Genomic DNA, 19,180 nt, shown 5'->3' on the forward strand with positions numbered 1-19,180 from the left:
TCACACCTAAGGCATGTGGAAAAGGAATAAAATAAATGGTGTGGTGTTAACAAATGCTTAATTGAAGAACTCTGCTCTGTAAAATAAAAAATCAGTGCTATTTACTTCAGAAATTAGAGCAAATTTTGAAATCTTTAAAAACAAAACCTTTTCACATTGTTTCAGAAAATCCCCCCTATTTTAGCAATGCACTAGAGGAATTATTTCAATATTTGGGTGTCAATATGGTGTAATGTCAATATTTTATTGGAAAATTTTAATTTCCAGTTTTTTTTTTAATAACATCAAAACATAAAACTTATTCCATTAATTTGCCTGCCCTATTCTAATGACAGACTTGAAACAGTAGAATGCTGGTACTTTGGGTAATGAATATTAGAACGCATGGGTTATCTAGTGATAGTTTTGCCATGACTTCCAACACTAATCTATGATTTAGAATGGTTTGCCAAGCTGCCCAGAATCATTTAAGACAAACTGGGGGAAAAAAAAAAGTTTGTACAATTATGAATACGTTTTTCCATGTGGAAAAAAATGACATTTGTTTTGTGGATGAAAATTTCCTACCTCCTGCCTTTCTCTTCCCATTTCTTTCCTTTTTACTCCATGGAAAAATGAACTATCTGTGTGCTTAGAAAAAAAATTGGTTTAATCTAACTAGGAAGGAAAATTGAGTATACATAGGAATCCAGAGAGATTACAAGGGAACTGTGCCTGACAGTGTGCTTTCTATTTGGAAGAGATCTTTCCCTGTAACTAAAGAGAGAGATTAAAGAAGAGCATAATTAATGTTAGCGTCCTCCATGCTAAGCCATACAATTACACTGCTCACACTGTGCACTTGGCATTATGTAAAAATGACCTTTACAGCTCACTTAGCATGCTGGCTAACGTTCTGCATATCACTGAGCTGCCTAGGAAACCGTATTTTGCTCTTATTGTAGTCTCAAGGAAGGAGCTTGTGATAATGTGTATGTACTCTGGTTTCTGTTGGTTTGGGTTTTTTCCTTCTTTTTCTCCCTGTCTGCAATTTTTACAGAAATCTATCTGCTTTATTTATATGTATCTGTGTTGTTTTTTTTAAAAGTGCCTTGCGACATGGGAGTCCTTCCTAGCATCTCAGAGAGTGGATCCTCACGTGGAAGAAGATTCTGAAGATAGGCCTTGAATAGTGTCTCTGCTCAATCTGCCTTTTCCAAGTAGTTTTTCACAACCAAAGAAGTGCTTTATACAAGATCAGATACATTATTAAATTTAACTGTTTAAAATCAATGAAATGCAGGAAACCAGCTTATTGAAAGCTCAGGTATCTAGTCCTGAAATACATTTTGGAACATGCTATATATTGCTTTATGTTGCTTAGCTATGACTTTACATATTTTTATGCAAGTCTTTGCATACAGTTGTTTTCATAAATATTTCAAATTTGGAAATAAAGTATTTTAAATATGTAAAATAGCTCAATTTTAATAAAAAGTTTAATATGGAAAGCTTGTCTTCATTCTGTATCCTCGTCTTTAAGATGTATTTTGGAATTTTAGTGTGCATGTTGTATTGTCCTTATTGAATAATTTCATGTACTTGTAAAATTACTTAGCTTAGTCCTCAAGGAGCTCTATAAGATTATTTTAATAGATTGTGGTAGTCACCAAATGGCAATGTGGTATGGAAAAATGCCAAATGTGTTCTGTGAGACTGATATTGCTTTACAGTACTATTAATTCAGTTTTCAGTTTGCAGTATTTACATGTCCATTAAGCATCTTCAATTTGACATTTTTTAAAGGATAAAGCAAAAACCAACAGTTCATAAAACAGATGGTTTCTACAATTATCCGATGCTGGTCACAGCACTGATGCTGATAACAGAAGAGCTTCCATTTGGAGTTTGCAGGATCAAACCTTTTACTCCCACGCCTGACTCTCCTGTAATCCTTAACTTCCTTCCTCTTTGGTAAGTGTGGAATACGTGTGGGATAAGAAAGGAAAAAAGAGTTTTGCAATAAAATGATTAGCTGATTCACTCATGCAATATGCATTAAAGTGTTCCAGTCATTGAATTATTCCACCCAAAAGGTCTGTCAGTCTGCATTTGTAATTCCTGCAGTTGTTCTCCCTGGTAGTTAAGGTCTGAGTAAGCCTAAATCTGAAAATGGAAAGAATGAGGTGCAGAAATCATAGACAGCCTAACCACAGCTCTGGCCTTACAGGGCAGCAGGGCTTTAGCTGTCTCCTCCTCCTCTTCTGTAATTTGTGAGTTTGCTCTTGTCAGACACCTAATGCAGGGATGGGGCTGCTCCTGAGCAAATGGCTGCACTTTGGTGGCTGGGGGCCTGTCCAAGCTGGACAAGTAATTTAGTTGCTTTGATCTGAAGAAATTTAGATTACAACTGGCACCTGGACTACCAGCATGACCTTTTCAGCAATGCAAGTCTGCACTCCTGCTCACCCCATGAAGCGCAAATGGAAGCTCAGCTGTTGGTTTTTTTCAGCTATTCAAGAGCAGTTAAGATGCTTCTGAAATACTGCAGGAAGCATCTCTCCCACCTTGGACCACTGGCAGCTGAGAGACGAGTCCCTGCGTGGAGGCAGGCAGAGCAGTGCTGAAGGGCTGTGCTGCAGTGCCTGGTCCAGCAGTGCTGGCAGGGGATGCTCGTGTAGCTGGTCTAGGTATCCTTCCCTCTGTTTTGCTTTTGTTTGTTTTTTAATGTCAGAACTTCTATAAATTGCTTAATGCCTCTCCCCATGCTTTTTTTTTTTTTTTTTTTTTTTCATCTAAACTGTTAGTATTTACATGCTGAGTATCAATCAATTCCACAATTCTATTTGAAGGAAAAAACCCAATTCAATTTGCAATTTCCTAAGCCAGCTACCCAATAATTTCAGGTAATGCCCTCTGCCTCTCAAACTGGGAGAAGAGATGAACATTTGTTTCCTCTTTATCCTACCTGTGCCACTCAAGAATTTAGAAACCTCTAGTGTGTCTTCCAAGTGCTGCTTCTTTTCCCAGAGGAAAAGCCATAGTTAATACCATGTTGTACAAAAGGCATTTCACATCTGTGTTCGTGGTTATTGCTCTTCACTGTATTTTCTAGTTCTGCTGCAACCAGTATTCAAAATGCAGGCATATATTATCATAGTTATGCTTTGATTTTTTTTCATCATTCTTTTCTACTAATTTATTTTTTAAAGTAACACTGAATGCTGAGCTGCCTTTCCATAGAACTGTCCACTAACATTAAGAGCTATTCTGAAGGTTACTAAATAATTTAATTTCCATCAGTGTGTGTATGGGAGATTTGGCTTCTCCCTAGTAAGCATTGATTTGCATTTATTAATACTCAATTTAGCCTGCTGTTTATAGCTCCTAATCTCTCAGTAGTGTATAGTCCTATAAATAGGAATCTGACAAGATAGACATCAGTAATGCTCTGAATATCAGATAAGCAAAAGTTCAAGAAACTGAGCTTGAACAGGCTTACCTGGAGGGATATGAATGTTTCAGTGTAACCATGCCTCTAATTAAAGCTCCTCTAAGAAAATGTAATGTCAGGTTAGCTGAGATGAGGAATGCCATTGTGCATTGTTACTGATTCCACCTGAATGTTCTGCCAGAGCAGAAAGTTGCTCTCTTAGACATTTGGAAATGAGAAGCACCATCAGAGATTTTGCATCCTTGGTAAAAACATGGACTGTGGTTCATTATGTTCATGGTTCATTTTTAACTTCTTTTCCTCTTCAGCTAGACCATAACTTATGGGGGAAAAGACTTAAATAATCAGTTTTATAGAGGCTTTATTTTGCTCTTTTTTTTTTTTTTTTTTTTTCTGTTTATCTAATAGCACTATAATACAAAAGCAAGGTCTGTTGTTACAATCAAGCTATAGGCAGGATTTCACTGATAAAAGTTAGGATATTTCTGGCATTAATTAATCATTAAACCAACCTCCCAGCAGCAGCTTTGCTGGCCAGGGGAAATAGCAAGGACTTTTATTTCATATGTCCAAATCACATTTTAATATATCATATCAGCTTGCTGACTATATTGCATAGACAGTCCTTTGCAGCTTTGTGACAAATGAATGAGGACAGAGGTGTATGTATCAGGTTCCTCTGATATGTTTAAAGTTTACTCAAATAAAATGGCTAAATAAACATCTGACAAGTGGAGGGGCTCCTACCATGTAGCTGGTGGGGCTGGTTTGAGTGACTAGAGGATCAAATTGTACAGCCTTAGTGGAAAGCACCTGGGCAGCAAAATGTTGATAAAGCACTGCACAGCTATGATGTTTTTACTGTGTGAACCAGTTACAAGCTGCTGATTCACTTTGTTACCTTGACTCTAGCCCTGCCATCATTGTGGAGAAAGAAAAGCCTTATCTATGCAGTTCCACAGAGGCAGGTTATTGAATACTGAATGATTAAAAGAAATGCTGACTAACCAGCTGAACTTTAAACTCCTTCAAGAAACCTATTGTGTTGTTTTTCCAAGATACACCAATTTTTTGGTGCAGCCCCACTGTTGGCAGTTGTTTTGCCTCCCTGGAAGGAACAGAGAGGTAACAGCTCATCTGAACCTGAAAGAAACAGCCACAAACTTTGAATGGATTTGAGAGGTTTTGGGAACCTGCAATGTGAAGGTATATCCTGCTTTAGGTAGTAGATACAACTAAAGAAATGCAGAACTGCAAAAGGAAGTCCTTGTTTAAGACAGAATTGGGAAAAATCTATCAAAAAATGTTGTATTCGTTTTCTTACAGGCAAAAGGCTAAACTTTGAGGTTTAAAATTTTTTGATCTAAATTGTAGCATGAGTTTTCAGCAGGAATAACTCTTTTGATAATGGTATTGCTTAGAAGGTTAGTTAAGGAAGAAGCAGTATTATGTCTGCATTAAAATTAACTAGGAGTTACTAGTAAGCCATTAACCATCAAGGCCACACTAGGAAACGTCCTTAGAATCAAGGCACCGTTGATTATGTGGTGTAAGATTCACCCTTTTTAAAGTAATTGTTACAATACTATGCAGCTTAAAGAGCAACTGAATTGCCTTTTTGAATTAACTTCTTTAATTAAAATATAAATAGTTGTTATAACATGTTCATTTTTTTTTTTTTTTTTACAAAAGTAAAGCATCTCACCAAGCTCCTTTGCAAGTGAAAAGAAAGAAGTTTGTTTTTAATTGGTACTCTAGAACTGCATTTATTTAAATAATAAATTAGGCTTTCACCACAAGGTAAAAAAAGCAGTGTTTAAAATGGAAGCTGAGCAAGAAGCCCCATACAATCGTGACAAAGCCCCTTACTTCCAAGTGGGGAACTCTTTTTCACTTTGGTGTTGCTTTATTTGGGTGTTAAGTTACAAAACAAAGCCAGTGTTGCTCTGAACATCAGCACCTCCTGCTCAGGAGCCTGCTTGGGCCAAACAAACTGGTATTGAGCCCTTATGGCTGGCAGGGACTATCTAAATGAGCAGCAGGCTCCAAGAAGTATCAGAACTGCTAATGCTTTTTTATCTCTTTTTACTGCTTGATACTCTGATATACACAGCACAAGAGCCCAAAGTTCCTATCTAATGAAAGCAAAAGAGAGAAGCTTATGAGGGTCCCTTTCAACCTAGCAGTATTCTATGAGTGAAAAATAAAATAAAGTGAAAATTAATTCTATCAAAGGAAAAACTACTACAGGAATTTAGTATATCCTCTGACTTTTGTCCACCAGCAATACCTATGCAATAAACAGAAAAACCTGGCAGATGCTGCTGACATAAAAACAAGGCTAAAAGCAAGGTTGGAGAAAGATTTGTAAATGGGTTTGAGAGAAAACAGCTAAGTGAGAATAGCTCTTTGAAAACTATGTATTCATTCACTGAGAGGACAGTACAAATTTGATAAGCAGATTAATTGTGACAGCTTAACATAATCAAGTAAGTTGTTCAATATTTATTGATGCCTTTCAGCATGTTGATTTATTCTTGTCATTGCACATTTTTTGTTAATATCTCGTTGTGGGGAAGAAAAATAATGACGAAATATAGAAGGGGGGGTGCAAAAGCAGAAAAAACAACTAACAGTCTTCTGTGATGATGACTGTGTACTATAGCACGCTAATTTTTAAAAGAATTTTAAAATATTTTACAAATACGGTTGTGCCTCATCTTGTCATATATGGTAATGCAAATGAAGAAGTATACTCTGCTGAGAACTGAACCTAGAACATTTTGTTTATGAAGGTCTTTTCTTAATTTCTGTGTTTTTTTGTGAATCAGAAAGACTCTCAGTACAGACCAGCATCAGCCCTATCCAGAATATCTAATACAGAAAGGCACTACTGTGTCAAACTGGCAACTCTGAGCCAGCTTCTTTTAAGCAAGGTAAAGAAAAGTCATGCCCAAAGTGGCTAAAAGGCAGAGATGTCAATAGAACACCTTTGCTGATGTTTTTACTTTTTTTTACCCTTACCCTAAGAGCTGCAGAGCCACTTCCTACATGTCCCACACTGGTTCCTGTTCACCCACTGAGCACCTTACCCAGGTTTCATAAGGGCTTTTATAGCTGCACTGGGAGAGTGCACACAAGCCCCTGAGGAGGGCTGGGAGCCAGGCAGGTACTGGGGACAGGTAACCCTGGTTCTGCTGGTCCCAGAGCTGTCCCAGTGCCAGAGAGATGCTAAGGAGCAAAAGGAGGCACTGTCCTTAACTGTGATTCTGTGAGTGGTACAAAGCATCTGTCACTTGGATGGAAATTTATATGTAGGTTTCAGAATGCAGATCAAAAAAATAGTACAGAAGGAAAAAAAAACCATCTTGGATACCATTAGAAAGAGATTTGATTTTGTTATTTAAACTGTATTTAATTTTAACCCTTGAAATGTTCCTCTTCTTGCTTTATATGCCTTGCTACCTATTCTGAATGTGTGTTGTGCCTGAAGGTCGCTATGGGAACTCCAGCTTCACTCCTCAGAAAGTCATTGTCTGCAGTTTGACAAAGCTGATTGTTATTTCTACATATGCTCATCTGTCCTTAGAAGCACGTCATATGGATGAGATTTATGGAAAACAATATAATTTCATATCTGCTTTTTAATATGTCATCTCGGTATTTATTTAGAGCAAATAAACTGGAAGGCTGTGAAGATTTTCCTTGGGAGTCTCTCTTCAATAACACAGATCCAAATGTAAGGCTGTTCTACTTCATTATTGGTAGTACAGCTATTTTATAGCAATGCTGTAGGAATACAGGTACAGCTCCATACAATGGACAGCACAGTGACACGTGGCATGGCCATGTGCCATGAACCTGGCAGCTGACATTTAGCTCACTCATCTGTACAGGGAGCTGATCAGTGCAAGGAACATTTCAGTATTAATTTTAGTTTTTAAAAAATGTGAGATCAGAGCAGAACTGAGTCCCCTATGTAATTCTAACCATGCAAGTGTCTTTATATTGTGCCTTTTGGTTTCCAGTCTGGTCATCCATTCCGGGACATGTGAATATTCCTGATCTTATTGCTGACAACTCCATCATTATGCTGTGATCCAGAATCCATGCAAATTAATGAAAAGACCAAATATTATTCAGCTGTTCTAATACAAAATCTCTCAATTAAGCAACATTCAAATTTTACTTGTAGTATTTGGGGTAAATGTGCTCATTAAAAATAAACTGGAACAGAAAAATACAATCAGTATCTTGACTTACTCTTATATTTGGCAGTGACCACAGTATTTCTGCTATTTGTTTCTAAAATGCTGAGGGATGATTGGTTTTTTTTGATGGGGGAGCATTTTCCATTGTCTTTTAAGTATCTCAGCTGTTCTCTAGCAGCAGTTATGTGTTTAGAAGGGAAGCAACAAAGCCTTAATTATAGACAGTGTAACCGCTACAAATGTGTATTCTACTGCTACATGCTCTTGAGAAGGATGTAATCAATCTACACTGTTTTCCACTGGTGTTTTATATTGTGATCTTATAAACAGATCTGAAAATAGTCAGTTTATAAAGAAAGCTAAATCTCTATAATTAGGATAGCTTTTAGTATTTTTTTTCCAAATAAATCCTAGAGGAAAAGTGGAAGGATTGGGATAGAGCACCTTTGATTTTGAACCCGCTACTCAAGTAAAAAAATGGTAGTTATTTTAAAGTTGATTTTGTTTGTCTTTTTTTAAGAAAAATGTACAGACATTAAACAACATACACAACAAATTAATGCAGTGTGTCAGAGAACTACTCTGATGGCACCAAGCTGAGTGGTGCTGTCAATAAGCCAGAGGGACAGGATGTCATCCAGATTGACCTGGACAAACTGGAGAGGTGGCCCAAGTGAACCTCATGGGGTTCAACAAGACCAAGTGTAGGGTCATGCACCTGGGTCGGAACAATCTCCACTACCAATACAGCCTGGGGGACGAGGTTTTAGAAAGCAGCCTTACAGAAAAGGGCTTGGGGTGCTGGTGGATGAAAAGCTGGACATGAGCCAGCAGGGCACACTTGCAGCACAGGCCAGTCACATCCTGGGCTGCATCAAAAGAATCGTGGCCAGATCGAGACAGGTGATTCTGCACTTTGCTCTGGTAAGACCTCACCTGGAGCACTTCACCCAGCTCTGGAGCCTTCAATAGAGGAAGGACATGGACCTGATGGAGCAGGTCCAGAAGAGAGCCATGAAAATGATCAGGAGGCTGGAACACGTCCTATGAAGAGAGGCTGAGGGAGCTGGGGTTGCGAAAAGGCGGCCCTGGGGAGACCTTCCAGTACCTGAAGGGAGCCGACAGGAGAGCTGGAGAGGCACTGTTTGCAAGGGCATGGAGTGACAGGATGAGGGGCAATGGTTTTAAATTAGAGAAGAGTAGATTTATATTGGATGTTAGGAAAAAGTTCTTCACCATGAGTTAGTGGAAAAATGGAACAGGTTGCCCAGGGTGGTAGTTGAGGCCTCATTCCTGGAGATATTCAAGGTGAGGCTTGATGAGGCTCTGAACAAACTGATCTCATTGAGAGTGTTGCTGATCACTGCAGGGGGTTTGGAATAGGTGACCTTTAGAGATCCCTTCGAACCCGAATTATTCCATGATTCTATGATTCCAATACATATGTAACAAAGTGGAACCAAGATGCCACTGAAATAACTTAGTTTCTGAAACATAGCTTGGTTTTGGATTGTAGTCTCTCTGTCCTTCACCACTTGCCAGCAAAAGGCTGTCAAAAAGCTGATTGACAAGCTTAAAGTTTCCATACTTGCTACATGAATGTAATTTTGTGAAGCAAGAGCTTCTCATCTGGTACTCCCATGTCACAAAGCTGCAGATGAGGATCCTTGCCCATCTTATGTATCGTTTCTTTGCAAGAATAAGTCCATATGTGAATGACCAGTGAAATAAAGTATGTCTATTTGGTGAATATTACATCTTTTCACACTATAAATGATTGTTCTCAAGTGAACAGAACCAAAACTATTAGAATAAATTGCTATAAATTGCTTTTGCTTAATTTCTTCAATTTGCTTAGGACACAGTGATATCCCCACCCTGTGGCAGAGGGCAAGAAAAGCTTCTCACTTTTCTGCGTCTGACAAAATACAGGCAGAAGGTAGGAGAAAGGCTGTCAAGTCTCTTGGCCTTTTCTGTTTCCTAAGTTTTATCATGTACTTCTGCAGCATATGGGTATAACTAATTACATTTTGTGAACAGATGTGCAAAAGATGGATTGATTTGCCAAGGCTGGTAAATGTCCAATGAGGAGGAGACTGGTGTGCCCATGACAGATTTTTTGTAAATGAGACATTTATGGAAATGAAGAACATAAAACTTTTCATCTTAATATGTTATTTCTGAGGTTAAGAGAAGCACAAGTCCATAGGGGGAAAAATGTGTAATGTGTCTCCATTTCCACTTTTAGAAAAATTATTTTTTTCAAAATCTGTTGGGGTTTTCTAGCTTGTTTCCTCTCTCCTCTCTAATCTTCTACTTACTATTGAAAAGAAAGGAAGGAATTTAGAAGGAAAAAAAAGCTAAATCCCTCTTGTACACAAAAATAAGTTTGAAAAAAATATTTTTTTTAAATGCTAGAATAAAGACCAGTGAGAACCTGTACACACTACACCTGAGCAGAAGAGCAATCAAGGAATTCATGACCTTGTTACTTGATAAGCTATATCAGAGCATATTTGACTGAAACCTCAGAACTTAGTGCTCCTGAATATGCCTACCCAGAGCACAATAGAAGCCTTATGAAATCTGTCCCTAAAAAATATACACTCCTATTTTCCTAATTCAGTATTAAGGTGATAGAAAAGGATGCAAAATTGAAGTAACATGTTATTCGATACTCACTAACTCTGCGGGGGGCCTTCTTTACTTTCCTTTGCTCTGTTTTAACCAGAGCTGAAGAGTTTGCAAAGCTGCTATATCCTCTGTAGAGAAAGAACTAAAGAAGAGTATTTTGCCTCTCAAAGTGACTCATAGCTGTCATTCCTTTTATTTTCTCATGTTAGTCTCTTCATTATTATTCATGTATCTCAGATTTGTTTATTTACCTTCTTCAATTTTCAGGTGTTTCCTTCAAAGCTAATTTCTTTCTCCATTCCAAAACCGTTCATTTCTCTCTGACACCATGTAATATTTATTACATTAGTGTTAAAGCTGCATGAATAATTTATCAACTATTTTGCCTCTTTTCCTATTCAAGCATGGCCTGTAATGGTTTACTTGAAATATTCATTATTTGAAATGTGTCGCTGAATAATTTTTGCAAATAAATCTTGGCTTATGGATTGTTCAGAGGTGCAACCAAAAACACAAGTGGCAAGCACCAGGCACGTATCCAACTGCTCCCTGATGGAAGCTCTTCCTCTGATCCTGTGTTTGCTGCTAAAAATGTCCCCACTTGCACCTGGCTGCCTGAAAATACTCCTAACTGTTCACTTAAAAGTTCTGATGAACACATTAAAAAAACCCAACACAAACAAGCCAAAAAACACACCAAAGAGATGCATAAATTTAGATTCGGAAAAGGAGGGACATGAGAATCAGTGGTCAAACCAAACTATTTAGCAGTGAGCATGCTGTCTGCAGGGAGCTTCCTGCTTGTTGGGCTTAGCTGAGAGGCTGCCCGTGCTGTCTTCATTCAGCTACTCCCTTTGTTCCTCAGCACCATCAAACAGCACAGGTTACCCCAAGTGACAAGTTCTTTAAAAGCAAAATATTGTACATATGATTTACACTGCCAGCCTTCAGGAAGCCTGAAAGAGAGAATGTGGATATGAGGAGCAACCAAGGAGTGATTCCCTTGCAGCATGGATGCCGGCAGCAGTGAGAGGGCAGCATCGAGCCTGCAGTGCGGGGATGCCAAGAAGCAGCTTCACTTATATCCAATCGTATATTTTTCAGCCAGCAGTGGCAGCCAGGGTGTAGGTACTGTGCTTACACCGATGAGGGATGCCATACTTTGGGGAGTGAGGAGCTGGGCTTTTAGCTCTAAATCTGGAGGGATCAGCAGGTCCTGTGCCCCTTTCCCCACCAGCAAGCAGCTGGGTTTGTGATCACTATCTGCTCTTATCAGGGGAGCAGCCACTGCCAAGTTAAGTGTCCCAGACTACAAATCCCTCTGTTAAGGAGATGTTTAAGGGAAGATCCTTGAACAAACCTATCCATTGTATCCCCAGCTTCCAACTTTTTTCTGGACCTCATAAAGAGGTGGCAGTACATTTTGTGGATACTTTGTCTTCTTCAGTGAGGGAACTTGTGTCATAAATAATAAGAACAAATTTTAGTACTAGCATGGTTATTTTCCCCAGCCATTTGTGCAAACATCTGTGTAAATACTGCAGTTCCTTAGATTGTCAGCTTTCAAGGCTGGGGTGTGTTTCGTTGTTGTTGATTAAGTGCCTAAAACAGCAGTTCCTGCTCTGAAGTTGGGACTTTTGTTTGCTTTTACAGTGGAATTATTTACCCCTACACATGTATTTTTGGTATGTCCTAGGGATGCAAGCTAGTCATGTTGTAGTGGGAGCAAGCAGTCATCCCAAACTCACGGCTAGGCCCCAGGAAGGTGTCAAGGCAGTAAAGCTGTGTGCAAAATACTGTTAAAGTTACCTCCCAGTGACATTCCTCTTGCAGTGAGAAGGCTGGTTTTAATTCACTTGCTACCTGTCATTTCAACCATACACTGCTTAATATTCCAAATTCACCACTAATTAAACATTAAGTGATTAACTAATGCTGAAGTCATTGACCAAGTTGCAGAGGAGTGGTGGGGGACAAGCTTTCACAGTGTCAGTGCTCGCTCTGTGCTTATGCCCAATTTCCACCTCCTCCTTTTGTTAGCAATGCTTAGCAGACAGTGCTGACCCTCAGCTTCTCTTGAATAAAAAAATGGAAATTAAATCAGTGTTGCTATCTGCTGCAGTGTGTGAGAGCTGCCAACTGTACCTGTGCTTTGCAGAGGCTCTGGGAGTATGTCCAGGGCAGCAGGGAGTGAAAAAGAGGGAGAGACAGAAAGAATCAAATGGAGCTGTGCTTTGAAGAGGACAGAGAGAAGGTGCACTTACATACCAAAGCAAACCAGTGGCTCATGGAAGAGAGTAAGACAAATAGAGTTTTTTAGAGTTCCCGGTTTCTAACACAACTTTAATACATAGAAACTTATAAAAGAAAGACCACAAAGCAGACAGTTGGTAATAAGCATCAGTTTGCAAATGACTGACTAGAAAAGCTGTGACTTTTAGGAATCCTGTCATTTTTTTCTGTTAGGCTGAGCTGTCATCCACCCTAGCCAGATTCTCTGGATGAATATGTATCCTGTAATTATTAATTACTTTCTGTCTGACCCCTGGAGTTGTTTTTTATAAACGGCAAATTGTCAGAATTTGATTCACATTCAGTGCAACCGACAGTGGGAATGATCAGAAGAATTCACTTAACAAATATAGACAATAAAATAAAATGTCACATTTTATTACATACTTTTGTTCCATCTGTCTGAGCAATTTTAAATGCCAGATTTAAAGAAGTGCCAGCAGGCCACGTCTTTCAGGGATGCTTGCACATGGCTGCACTGGCTTTTAGCATTTCTTTTCTATTTGGAGGATAATTTGGTGGCACAGTAAACTCCTGGAAAGGGGTGAGGACACGTGTGTTTGCAGTGGGACTCTCACATGTGCTCCTGCCCTTGTCCCAGCAGAGAAAATCCCCACCTCCCCATTTCTCCCTCCCTAGCTCACACAACTGGTTTCCATGGCACTGCCCTGGCAGAGCTTGTGAAGGTCACCATTGCTCACCTCTGTGCTGTGTGCTAGTAAGACACTACAAGATCATCTCTGTTACAGTGGGCTTTTTCTATCACTCACAGAATTCTCTTACTTGCAAACCACATACTGACGCTTTGAAAAACTTCAGGTTGCCTTTAAAGTACCTGTGTTTCTATAAGTAAGGCAGAGCAATGGCAGCAGTGGTTAGGTATCAGGTTGTGGTGCTTTTCTGGCAGCTCCTATCAGACCACTCTAATTTCGTTGTCTCCTTGTTGGCAGCCTGCCAAGTGCCAGCCAGTCAGACACACCAGGTTCACCTGCCCTCCTCACCAAGGAGGGAAGTGAATCCACCTCAGCCCTGAAGTCCCTCAGAGACTGTGGGCTTCAAAGTTCAGCTCCAACCTGAAACACCTTTGATGCATTTTCTGCTTCAAAAATGCTGTGCAAAAAAGAACAAGAAAAAAGACCCAGAGGAAATAACTCAGGAGAGAAAAGAAGATTGGGAAATGTAGCACAAGGAGGTAGAATAAAAAATGTCGGGAGTCTCTGATCAAAGACAAGAGAAGGGGAAAAAAAAAGAGATAATGAATAAATAAGTAAATGCCACATACTCCACATCCATCTCCTACTTTCTGTGCCAGATCAGTGGCACTCTGGCTCTTATGCACAGAACTGGTGCTGCACAGAGAGGAGAGGGTTCTTCTTGGTAAAATCTGACTGGTTTTCAAAGGGAACAATGGTATTCCACACTATAACCTCTTAATGCCCCAGCATTAGTGCAAGTAAGGTACAAAAATATGAGCTGCCCGGAGTAACTCTTGCTACAACCACCCCATGGAAAAGAATCTCATTTCATGCTTCACCTTTTGCTGTTGTCATAGTTTAACCCAAGCTGGCAACTAAGAACTTGCACTGGCTCTTCTAAGGCTTGTCTTCATAGAATAGAATTTTCAGGGTTGGAAGGGACCTTTAAGATCACCCAGTTCCAATCCCCTTGCCATGGGCAGGGACATCTCCTACTAGATCAGGTTGCTCAGAGCCCTGTGGAGCCTGCCCTTAAAAATTTCCAGGGATGGGGCTTCCACCACCTCTCTGGGCAACCTCTTTCAGTGTCTCACCAATGTCTACTACTGGTTCAGGTGGTTCCTGCTATAGTTCTTCTTATAAGATGCATCTCAAATCCCAGGTTACAAAGTTTAGAGGTGTATCCATTATATCTTGACCTCTGGTCCTTTTGAACTAGACCATTAGGTTTAACTTTGCAAAAAACTTCTCCCTTTGCCCCAGCTATGCCTTGGACTGACTCACAGACTACAGTCCCTTAGGGTGCACCTGCTCCAAGTGGAGCCTGACCTATGAGCCACAGACTCCAGGGCTATACCTACTGTGGCATAGACTTACACATGGCCACAGTCATTATGAGGTGTACCTGTTCCAGTGTGGCCTTATCCATGGGCCACAGTGCCTTCAGAGATATACCTGCTCTAGCATGGCCCACAGCCACAGTCCCTTCATAAGTAAAATCCAATATGGCCCTGCCCATAGCTGCAGCCCCTCCAGCTGTGCACCCACTCTGTCATGGGCTTATCCATGGCTACATGCTTTGAGGTCCAGCAAGACCTCATGCACTGTCACTGATGCTTCAAGTTGTACCTTCTGCAGCATGGACTTCTACTCAGGCACAGATGTTTTGAGGTGTGCCCTCTCCACTGAGAACTTATCCTTGGGCCACAGTGCTTTCAGAGATATACTTGCTGTGGAACAGGCATAACCATGGCCACAGACACTTCGAGATGTACCTGCTGCAGCGTGGACTCATCCACAGGTCACAGTCCCTTCAACTTGAACTCACACTGGAGTTCCAGCCTGTCCAGCACAGCAGCACAGAAACGACTGTGATGCCCTGGGCATCTGACAGCCCAGGTGTATGGCTATTGCTGTTATCAGAATGTTCCCAGGCACAGCAGAGTAAGATGATAAGCAGTACAGCAAGCAGCGAAAGCAAAAAGCAGCCACTAGTGAGCAGTAGACTCTAAATGACAAGCAAGCCCCATGGCAAATACAGAAGCCTGCCAATTCAGAGCTAAAAAGCAGTAATAGCTATAAAATCGACCTAGTACACTCCAACGAAATCTGTCATTATCTCAAACCCTTCAAGACTGTGCAGGCAGGTGTTCAGCCATCTCTAGGGAAGCAGGGCTCCATCACATCTAACAGTTACTTGGAGACAAAACCATAGCTCCAAATGTCCCTCCCTTCCCTCTTCTTCCCCTGGTTTGTATGCTGTCATATGGTCTGGAATATCCCTGGGCTCAACTATCCTGGCTGTCCCTCCTCCCAGTTTCTTGTGCACACCCAGCCTACTCACTGGTGGGATGGTATGAGGAGCAGAAAAGGCCTTGATGCTGTGTGAGCACTGCTCAGCCATTGAAAACATTTCTGTGCTCTCAACACTGCAGCACAAATCCAAAATACAGCCCCACAGTAGCTACTACAAAGACAATTAACTACAAACACAATTAACAGGCTGTCCTGTTTGAGTTCTCTTGAAGAAACTGGCAACTCCCTGAAACATGTAAAAACCCAACTACGTTTAGGAATGGAGAACAGACAGACAGACAGTTCCCTCTACACCCACCCATGAATTTCAGATGTAGGGACCTTAAAAGGTACAAAATTTCAAGCTGCAGATCCTTGGCACTTACTGTATAAAAGATTTGCTTAACAACTCACAAATTACCAGCTACTTGGAAATGCAGGCCACAGGTTTTTATGTGGCCTTCCATTGAAATTCAAACTGCATTTTGAGGCTGAAATTTGCACTTGTTTTCAAGTGTTCATAATAACTTGCTTAATTAAAAAAAAAAGAAAAAAAAGACAAAGTGTTATTTCAGCTAATTTTAGGTGCATCTGTGGAGATAGGCAAAAGTGTGGAGGCATAACCAAAGCCATTTATTCCTCTTGGGCCTTAATTTTCTAAATTCAATTAATTAGATTTGGAATTCCCAACAGCTAGATGTTAAACTTTCATATCTGTTTCTGTGAACTGGAAAGCAAGATGGTAAATTGCTTTGATTGCCTCTGAAGCACTTAATGTCTTCTTCAGCCTTTCATTTAGCAGCTGGCTGTACACGGTAATGGTCAAGAGGAGAAAATGCCAAGCATTTATCAAGTTAAGCCTCATTTTAAAGAATATACCAAGAAACATTTATCATCATTTTTCATTCATGGCTTGGCTTCTCGAATGAAGATTTAAGAAGGGCTCCACCCACGCTTGCTGCTTTACAAGTGTGGGTTTATCCCTAGAGCCTGTGCTGTGGCTTTTTCAGGTGAGGTGCAGCATGCATGGAACTGGTCCCACCCTTTACTCCTTAGGTTCCTCTGCCAGGGCCCAGCAAGCATGGATGGTGACAGCAAAACATATATAGTGGAGACAAATATGCCACACACTTTAACAACCATTGAGCATGTTTTTGCTGAAAGACACTGAATTGAACTAACACTACATCTTTCCATAGTAAATATTTATGAAGACATTGAATTTTTTCCCTGGTTAAATTTTTATCCTGATGCTTTCTCCCTGTAAGTAATACCAGAACCAAAGCCCTAGTTCCTGAAATAATGTAGGTAATATGGTGACGTAACTTAAGTAATGGGTTTTGAATGTTAAAACTTTGCTAACTCCAGGCTACTATTAGTTTTGCACCCTGCCATTGAGTAAAGTATATATTAGACTCACAGAAATACCCCCAGCTGTGCTCATGCCTCAGGGTGGATTTAGATCAGACTGATTGTTCCATGAAGCTCCCAGTCTGGTGGGAAGTCACACTGGTAATTTGCATCTTCATAAAAGAATTAGCAGAGTTGTTGCTTTGAAGTTCAATTATCCTTGAGCATGCATAAAGCAGAATATTGAAAATGCATTGTGCTGTTTGCACAGCTGCAGAGAGCTAAATACACGGGATGTTTGCAGGTTTGGTCTGTTGAACTTTCTATGCAGCCGGGGAAACACAGGACTATTGTGAACTCTGCAGGAGAGCTAAAACCATGGGCAGGCATTGAGGCAGAAGTGAAGCTCTAAATAAAGTCTGTAGACATTGTGGACATTGAAGATAAATTCAACAGGAGACTTAAGTGTTTATAGTATGAGGTGCCAGCTGCACCTTCAGAGAAGGCTGAGCTGAGATTTGAATTTAAATCAGGGGTTCAGCTTCAGTATTTATGTGCACAACGTAATTTCTTTCTTTTTCCCCTCTTTCCTTGAAATTTGCAGTACTTGCTCTGAGTACATGATGGATTTCTTACTAACTAGAAAGTAAATCAAGTGGTTAAGGATTGAAATTATACTGTAAAATAGATCCCTAATGACATTAGATTTTGTTCAGAATGCTGATTTATTCACATTGCTATCTCTGTTAAAAAAGTAGTTATACAATATAAAAAATAGCTTAAAAAACCCACAATGAATGTTTGTATACTTGTTATGATTAATTTTTCCTTATAGGGATTATTACAGCATCAAAGCTATTGCAGCCTATCATCCCTGCTTGCCAGCACAGCCATTCATTGCCACAGTACACCAGGTTACAGCTTTCCATGCTACAGTACTCCAGCTCAGAGGTGGACCCATTTCACCAGACATCTTGGCCCAGTCGTTATGGCCCTAACACCTTGGTGATCTCTACCCAGGTGTGACTGACCCTGCAGGGCTCTGTAAAACTCTCTGTAGCCATGTGCAAGACCCAGACACGTTTCCCAGAGGGGTGGGGATGGCTGGTGGGCTGATAGTTTGGCACTTGGAAGCTTCTTGCCATGGACCTGCCTCAGCTCTCCATGTAGAACACCTTGTGCTCCAGCCCAGGCGGTGCTAGAGGAAGCCTGGAACTGCACTTCCCACCTGGCATGCCCCCAGGCACCAACTTTAGGTCTGGTAGCAATGAGATCACTTGCAAAAGCATCTGAAAAATATAATGATACTGGCCTGTGCACCCCATTGAGAAAGATTACACAGCTGGATGGGGCTTTGAAGAAGCTACACAGATATTATGAAACACTGTATAAGCTGGGGGAGAAATTAATATTAAAAAGAGTGCCCCAAGTAAGTTGCAGCTGCTTTTGTCTATGCAAGGCACTTGATAAATGTACGTCCTTCATTCTTGCATAACTGACACAATATTTCATGGACCACTCTTTACTGCTTGCTGCCACTGTGCCACATTTCAACTGCTCATAGTTTTTGAAGAGAACAGGAGGAATCACTGCAGACAAGGCAGGCATGACACATAATATTTATCTATGAGTAAGGAAGATATTTTGATGTGGCTTGTGTATTTATTGTTTGTGACTAATCAAAGTTCCAGCTCAACATCTGAGGATACGCATTTCTGGCTGCCTATCTCTTAATCAGAGCAACATCTTAACACCAAGGATTCTGCAGCCTGTGGCATTTGTTATGGGAATGTACTTCATCAAAAACTTAAGAGAAACAGGCAGATCTGATCAGAAAGAAACAAAAATATTACAGCTCCAATGTTATCAAAATTAAATGGGTGTCTTTGAACACACTACTTTTCCTATAGCAAAGACAATTACACAGGGAAGTACAAGTGAGGAAGGTTTTTTGAAATTCAGTGAGTAAATAAGGAAATCTCATGTATAAAAATCTAGGGCATTTTGTACAATTTCATGCACTGATGAATCTTTGCCAAGAGGAATAGAATTCCTCAAGCTTTCAACTGTACATGTAATTAACTACATCGAAATAACCCACAGGAATTCAGTAATTTGCCCCAAAACATTATCCTCTTGGGTCTTGTGGCAAACTATTTGTTCTATTATAAGCCAAAAATGTTACTGAGGCAGATCTGCCCATATTGTATTCAGAAAGCTGCACCTTTCCAAATAAAAAAACCCCACTTGGAAGAGATAACAATGTACTT

At 40.2% G+C, this 19,180-nt stretch overlaps 2 protein-coding genes across 12 annotated transcripts in view; one reads left to right on the forward strand and one right to left on the reverse strand.

The window, feature by feature from the left end:
- The window catches only part of SNX7 (sorting nexin 7), a 37,049-nt gene extending 28,911 nt beyond the window's left edge, over nucleotides 1–8,138 (forward strand). For 4 of the 7 annotated variants that reach the window (XM_071750902.1, XM_071750903.1, XM_071750906.1 and 1 more), the window contains 2 exons: nucleotides 4,492–4,639; nucleotides 6,927–8,138. In XM_071750902.1, coding sequence (XP_071607003.1) covers nucleotides 4,492–4,602 — 111 coding nt within the window. In that variant the 3' untranslated portion in view covers nucleotides 4,603–4,639; nucleotides 6,927–8,138. Of the gene's footprint in view, nucleotides 1–1,087; nucleotides 1,491–4,491; nucleotides 4,640–6,926 lie in introns of those variants that run through there. The other 3 variants (XM_071750904.1, XM_071750905.1, XM_071750901.1) reach the window with 1 other exon arrangement.
- The window catches only part of PLPPR5 (phospholipid phosphatase related 5), an 89,429-nt gene that overhangs the window by 13,020 nt on the left and 57,229 nt on the right, over nucleotides 1–19,180 (reverse strand). Inside the window, exon 6 of one of the 5 annotated variants that reach the window (XM_071750914.1) lies at nucleotides 12,921–13,680. The exons of the other annotated variants lie outside the window; for them this stretch is intronic. Within the exon in view, the coding sequence (XP_071607015.1) occupies nucleotides 13,672–13,680 (9 nt within the window). The 3' untranslated portion in view covers nucleotides 12,921–13,671. Of the gene's footprint in view, nucleotides 1–12,920; nucleotides 13,681–19,180 lie in introns of those variants that run through there. 5 annotated transcript variants of the gene reach the window in all.

The sequence above is a fragment of the Heliangelus exortis genome, chromosome 8, assembly GCF_036169615.1.
Source record: "Heliangelus exortis chromosome 8, bHelExo1.hap1, whole genome shotgun sequence".
Classification (NCBI taxonomy): Eukaryota; Metazoa; Chordata; class Aves; order Apodiformes; family Trochilidae; genus Heliangelus; species Heliangelus exortis.